This window comes from Echinops telfairi, unplaced genomic scaffold (assembly GCF_000313985.2).
Source record: "Echinops telfairi isolate 266 unplaced genomic scaffold, ASM31398v2 ScPeMD7_9;HRSCAF=40, whole genome shotgun sequence".
NCBI classification, from domain to species: Eukaryota; Metazoa; Chordata; class Mammalia; order Afrosoricida; family Tenrecidae; genus Echinops; species Echinops telfairi.
In genome coordinates this window covers 57,377,269-57,384,369 of record NW_022103906.1, presented here as the reverse complement: position 1 = coordinate 57,384,369, position 7,101 = coordinate 57,377,269, and the positions used below count along the sequence as shown (strand labels likewise).

General features: G+C 36.1%; 1 protein-coding gene across 3 annotated transcripts in view; it reads left to right on the top strand.

Annotated features, from left to right (window-relative positions):
• Positions 1-7,101, top strand: part of SNX25 (sorting nexin 25) — a 115,674-nt gene that overhangs the window by 75,036 nt on the left and 33,537 nt on the right. For all 3 annotated transcript variants that reach the window (XM_004696146.2, XM_045286600.1, XM_045286601.1), the window contains 2 exons: positions 3,863-3,994; positions 6,499-6,771. In XM_004696146.2, the coding sequence (XP_004696203.1) occupies positions 3,863-3,994; positions 6,499-6,771 (405 nt within the window). The remainder of the gene's footprint in view (positions 1-3,862; positions 3,995-6,498; positions 6,772-7,101) is intronic.

The window sequence follows — 7,101 nt, the reverse complement described above, 5'->3', positions numbered from 1 at the left end:
GGAGCATATGTCTCAGCAGGTGATTACACTTCTTTCAGTAAATTGGATGGAACAACCTCCCATCAGGGGGGAAAAAAAACCACTTACAATACGTAGATAGAACCTAAAAAAACACTTAAAACACATATATAGAACCTAAAAAAAACACTTAAAATACATATATAGAACCTAAAAAACCACTTAAAATACATATATAGAACCTAAAAAACCACTTAAAATACATATATAGAACCTAAAAAACCACTTAAAATACATATATAGAACCTAAGGGGAGAATATGCGAGGTACTATGTTCCTATTTTAACATAATTTTTATCAGAGAAATGAAAATTAAAATTACAGTGAGATACTACTGTATTACCATTGAAATAATTGCAATAAAAAACAACACCCCTTCCCACAATATCTCAAAGAGTTGGAAGTATGTGGGGCACTAGAACACGCACACCTTGCTGTTGGAAAGAAAATAGTATCACTGGAAATAGTATAACTAGAAAACAGGTTGGTCACTTTTGTAAGCCTGCACTTCTCCAGCAACCCAGCAATTCTAGTTCTAGAGAAATTAAAACATACATTTATTTAAAGACTTACATATAGATGTGTGTGGGTCCAGGTGGACTAGATAAACAAATCTAGGGAGACACTCATGTGTATAAGAAAGAGCTTTATATAAAGAGTAATTGTATATTAAGAAAGCATCCCAGCTCAGTCCAGATCAAGTCCATAAGTCCGATATTAGCCCATATGCCCAAATAGAGTCCATGAGTTCTTCTACAGACTCACAAAGCACATACAATGATATCAAAAGCAGGAAGATCACAGGCCAGTGGGTGAAAAGTCTTGTGGGAGCATTTCAGCACTGGCGTGGGTCTCCACGTGGCTCCTCCAGCTCCAGGACTCTGGCTCCATCAGTGTAGCTCCAGGTGGCTTGTCAACAGGAAGAAGAAGCAGAGAGAGTGTGTCCCAGCTCAGGGGAGGAAGATAGGGGTTTCCAGAATCCTCAGACGAAGGCCATGCCCACACAGAGGCCTCCATGGCTATGACCTGATTGACAGGCTAGACCCCACCTCTTCACAAGTTGACAGAATATGTAACTGCCACAAGTTGTTCATGGGAGCTTTATTCATATTAACTTCAAACTAGAACAAAAGCCAAATCTCTGTTATCCACAAAATGGACAAGCACATGGGGTATATTCATCCTATGGAATTCTATTCTGCAATAAAAAGGAATGATACAGCAACATGGGTGAATATCAGCAACAGTACACTGAAAGAAACTAGATACCAAAGAGTGTATTCTGTTACATGCTTGTGTGTATGAGCACAGAAAAAATAATCTTAAAGACAGAAAATAGGTCAGTGGTTGCTTGGGAACTGGGAGGAGCATTGGCCACACTTTTGGACATTATGGAAAGGTTCTGGTTTAATTGTGGTAGTGGTTATAGGGGTACAAAACTGCCAAAGCTTTAAAAACGGACTTAAGATGGATATGATAATTTTATCTCAAAGAGTTTGTTTTGAAGATGTTAAAAACTAATAGGAGGGGGTGGGCAACTAACAGGGAAGCATAGACCAGTAAGACTTTTGAGACATCTACATATAACCCTTTCCTAGGGGGAGGGACAACAGAAAAGTGGGTGAAGGGAGGCAGCAGTCAGTGTAAGACATGGGGAAAAAATTTCAAAATTATTAAGGGTTCATGAGGGAGGGAGGGCCGGAGAGGGGGAAAATGAGGTGATATCAAGGGCTCAAGTAGAAAGAAAATGTTTTGAGAATGATGCTGACAACAAATGTACAAATGTGCTTGACACAATGGATGGATGGATGGATTGTGATAAGAGTTGTATGAGCCCTCAAAATGATTAAAAAAAGACATGAGGCAAAAATATTCATGGTAAAGGAAAAGTTCTCAAAAATAAGACATTTTCACCAAGAGCTCTCCCTCTACCCTCAGCAAAAAGATATATTAGATAAATGAAATTTAATCCTCATGGATATTGCTATACTTTGATTACAAGAAGTTTCAAGCTTGTGAAAAGAGTGAATAGAGGTCATCAAGCTGCAACCAGATTGACAGGCCAAACTCCACCCTTCACTCTTAATAGTCTCAAATTGAAACGAGATTGTGTAGCTACCACAATAGTTAAACCTGCAAACTAAAAATAGTGTGTGTCTATATATATATATCTACACACACATACACACACTAGTATAAGTATATGTGCGTATATTTCTTCCCCTGAATAGGAGTCTTTTTAGGATAGATTTGTAAAGAAGTATACTTAGTTGCACTACAGATATATTTTCTGTCATTTATTTGTACTGTATATATTTATACTTTTGGAGCTGAAAATAGAGGATAAGACAAAAATAAAGGAATCTAAAAATTACTCGTATTTTGGAAGAAGTTTTTTGACTTGTTTTTGCAAGTTGTGAGACTTGAAATTCATTTTAAACAAAGTAAATTTATATTGGGAAGACATCCTTAGAATTTATTGAATGTTTGCCCTGTTATCTTCCTACTCACATTCTCCTCATACAAAAAATAAATAAAACGCAATTACTTTGTCGTCCAAAGTTGCAAACTTGAAATGAGTTCCTTCAAACCATTTGGGAGCATTTATACTTAGGACTCATTCTTCAAAATGCTTGAGTAGTAAGGTTTACACACAGTAAAGACAGATTATATAATGTCTAAAAGTGTATACACTACTGGTCTGGAGTATTTGTGTAAACTGAATACTAATGCTACAGGCAAGGAATGGCCATCTCCTTTGATTCGTTACCAGAAGCTCTTAGGAAAATACTGCTCTTGCTGCCTCAAAACAGGTTTGATGGATTCCTACTCATGATTGGTGCCACACAGTTGAACTTGGACTGATTGTATGTACTTGATTTTAGAAAAATCTTACTGGTAACATTTCTGAAAATTTGCTACTGCCACAGTATTGAATTGAAAAACTCAGAATTCAAGTTTTCATGTCATTGTGTTTGAACTCCACTATTTAGGGATGTATTTTCTGATTACTAATTCAAAACTAAGGATATAAGGCTTAAATCTCCTCTCAATTTATTTGAGGCATTTATCCTGTTTAATTGAGTCATAAGTTATTACTCAGGTCATCTGCTTTTTGTATGATGGCAATTCACCCTGAAGATTGTTCTCCTTGGTCTTCATATAGCGTGGATTTCTTTCTCTGTGAGCATTAAAAAAAATAAATCGTGCTAAACATGAACTCCTATAATGGTCGTCCAAAGGGAGTAGTTGAACTAATGTTGGTACTTTGTCTATACAATATACTGTTATGGGCCAGTTAAACTTATGGCTGTAAAAAGACTTATTAATGAATGTGCTACTTAAACCAAAACTATGATATAAAACCACATATAGATTTCCTCAGTTACATAAAAATAAGATGGAAAAAATTTTGCCAAACTAATTAAATACTTGGTTCTTGGTCTTATATATTTATTTTTCACTTTTCCATTAGTGATCCCTGTTGTTTTTAGACTAGAATGTGCATCCCACAGGGCTAGGGTTTTTTGTGTCTTATGGCCTAGAATTGTGCCTCATACAGAGTAAATGCCAGATAATTCTTTCTTGAATGAATGATCGATTAATAGAAAGCTGGTAGTCTTATAAAAATGTATACTTTGAATATTCAATATTTAAAATTTATATGAAAGAGACATTTCAATTTACTAGGTGTGCTATACCACAATAAGTATGAACTTCAGAAATGAGGCCTTTTTTTCTTGATTGTAGAAATTAAGATATTGGAAGTTATAACAAGCTGATATTTAATATTTGCATTTGATTCTTTTATTGTTTGTAACTTTTACTTACATTATCTTAACAGATTCTTCAATTTGAAGATATCTTGGCCAATACCAACTACCGAGAGCATTTTCGAATCTACATGGAAAGGACGGACAAGCGAGCTCTGATTCGTTTTTGGGAATCTGTGGAACATCTAAAGAATGCTAACAAGGTGGGGCATGTAGACACAAAGGAGAATGAACCACCGCTGCTGAAATCTTGCATGCTAGGCAATTATCTCTGAAAATATAAGCTAACTATGAATTTATCTTTACTGTACTGTTACTTAATCATAAGCATACAGTGAATCAGCTTTAAAGTGTACATGAAAGGCTTTAAGAGGTTTGAGGGAAAATTTCAATGTATTAGTTTCTTTTTTCCAGCAACCTCTTGAAGCCTCTCCATCCACATATGTTAAAAGAATATTTTAAACCAATTACAATATTGCCATGATGTACTGGCGTATTCTGATACAATTAGATTTTATTTTTATAGGCAGTGACATTGACTATGTATTTAAGGGGTGCATTACCAACAGATTGAACTTTTCAAAAAGTTGCTACTTTTTAAAAATTTATTTATTTTCAGTTGTTACTTTTTAACGATACCATTAAAAAGAATATACAGATTCACATTGCTCTTATAATTTGGGCTTGTTACCTTTGTCTCAGAACCTTTACAGCAATTGTTAATATTACTATGGACACATTTTGCACTGCTCTTCTTTATTTCCTTTAGAATATAGTTGGGGAAAGTAACAGAAAAATCATTGAATTGCAATGAAGAAACTCAACAATAACCATTGTGTTTTATACTTGGACAATTTTTAAAAAATTGTTTTATTGGGGGCTCTTACAGCTTTTATCACAATCTATACATCCATTGTGTCGAGCACATTTGTACATATGTTGCCATCATAATTTTGAAAACATTTTCTTTTTACTTGAGCCCTTGTTATCAGCTCATTTTTTTCCTCTCCTCCACCCTCCTTCACTCATGACCCCTTGATAATTTATAAATGATTATTTTGTTCATTACTTGGATAATTCTTGATATATATTTAAGAATTAAATTAATATGAAATATACTTGCATTAGCCTACATAGCATATAGTACATATATGGCAAAAATATACCCACATATAGCACTCTGAGAGGTTTGATATTAAAATATCGATGAGCCCTGAAGACCGATGGCCAATGCTCCTCTGTAGGGCATTGGTGGCTTTGCAGCATTAAAGACCAGTGAACTGCTCTGTGAAGACCCCAGCCTGGGAGGGCCCATGAGGAGGTGCTCTGTCCCGTGGAGGCCCTCTGAGTCAGCACCCGTTCAGTGGCACACAGCGCAACAGCAACGTGAAACTATCCCCGCAGGTATTCTGTACATTGAATTCTCCCTTTGCACTTAGTGTGACTGTTGCTGGTGCAGAAGGATGGTTTGAAGTACATCAATTACAAAGTACCTTGGTTAAGGCACTATATCAGTTTTATGGTAATTTTAAATCGTTTGCATTAGATGGCCTTTCATTCTTAATTTCCGAGCCACAAATGATTTCATTTTACTTGATATTGTATTCGCCAGCTTTTTAACTCCTGACGACTCCACCTGTCTTCTGGCTGCTCTTAAGGGAATAGTGTAAAACAACAATCTAAAGAGCTTTCTTAAATTACTAAAATCAGTTGAAAAACTTCAATCAGAATGTATAGCCTCCCCAAGTAGCTTTATTTTGCCCCAGAAACGCTTATTTGGATCTAAAACTCTGGGACCATATGTTAAATGAGTTATACTCATTGAGTTGTATCCTTTTTAAAAAAAAAAAAAATGTTATGACTGTTGAAGACTTTGCACTGAGCTCCTAGAGCAGTGGCTCTCAACCTTCCTCATGCTGCCACCCTTTCAAACAGTTCCTCATGTTGTGGGGACCCCCCAACCATAAAATTATTTTCATTGCAACTTCATAACTGTACTTTTGCTACTGTTATGAATCAGGTGACCCCTGTGAAAGGGTCATTCTACCTCCAAAGGGGTCAAAACCCACAGGTTGAGAACCGCTGTCCTAGAGGGAAGGAATGTATCTAGAGGAAATATAAAGATTATCCCAATCAGGATAGATGTTTGTATTTTCAAAATAGGCTGCTGATGATCTAAATAATATTGAGTACAAGCTGTATAATTTAAACTTGATTACAATGAAATAAGAAATCATTCTCAATGTAGTTTTCTTAAGTTACATAATTGTTCAGTTGACTTTCTAGGTGAGATATGGCACATATAATTATCAAAAATTATTTATATTAGCTGAAAAGTTACTTTGAATATAGCCGATACACTAGATACCTGTGACTTGACATGCATGAAAAAGAATACATTATGAAGAAATCTGTTATGACTTTTTTTCTTCTCCCTCCAGTGAGTAAAGAAATTGCACATGTTAATCATACAGCACCAAATGGTTTCTTTGTTTTCAGAGAATGGTTTTTACCCCCCAGGGTTTGACATTTTCCCCTTGGCCTTGAATGTAGACACAGAAGGCTCAGGCTGTTAACAGTGCCAGCCTGCATTTTGAATGTCATCCCTCCAGCTTTGACAGACACAGTACTCCAAGGAAAAGAATTTTTATCTCAGAGTTGATATTTCTTACTTTTCTTCCTTTCTTCATCTATTTTATCTTTCCAGAATGAAATTCCACAATTAGTTGGTGAAATTTATCAGAATTTTTTTGTGGAGAGCAAAGAAATATCTGTGGAAAAATCACTATACAAAGAAATCCAGCAGTGTCTGGTAGGAAATAAAGGTATTGAAGTATTCTGCAAAATTCAGAGCGGTGTGTATGAGATGCTGAAGGATAGATATTACCCTTCATTTATTGTCAGTGACCTGTATGAGAGATTGATGACAAGAGAGGATGAAAAACATGACCCACAGTTGATTTCCGACAAGGATGAGATGGTGAGTCAGTAAACCTTCTGCTCTGTTTTCAGTACATAAGCTTTGAATATGATTATGGGGGGGGGGGTATCTTAAAGGAGCCAGATTTGCTGTGTCGTTAAGAAAAAAAATCATATCATGAATGAGGGGAGCGTGTGATGGGGACCCAATGCCCATCTGTAGATAAGTGGACATCCCTTGCAGAGGGGTACTGGGGAGGAGATGAGTCACTCAAGGTGCAGTGTGGCATTGATAAAACTCACAACCTTCCTCTAGTTCTTAAACGCTTCCTCTCCCCAACTATCATGATCCCAATTCTACCTTGCAAACCTGGTTAGACCAGAGGATGCA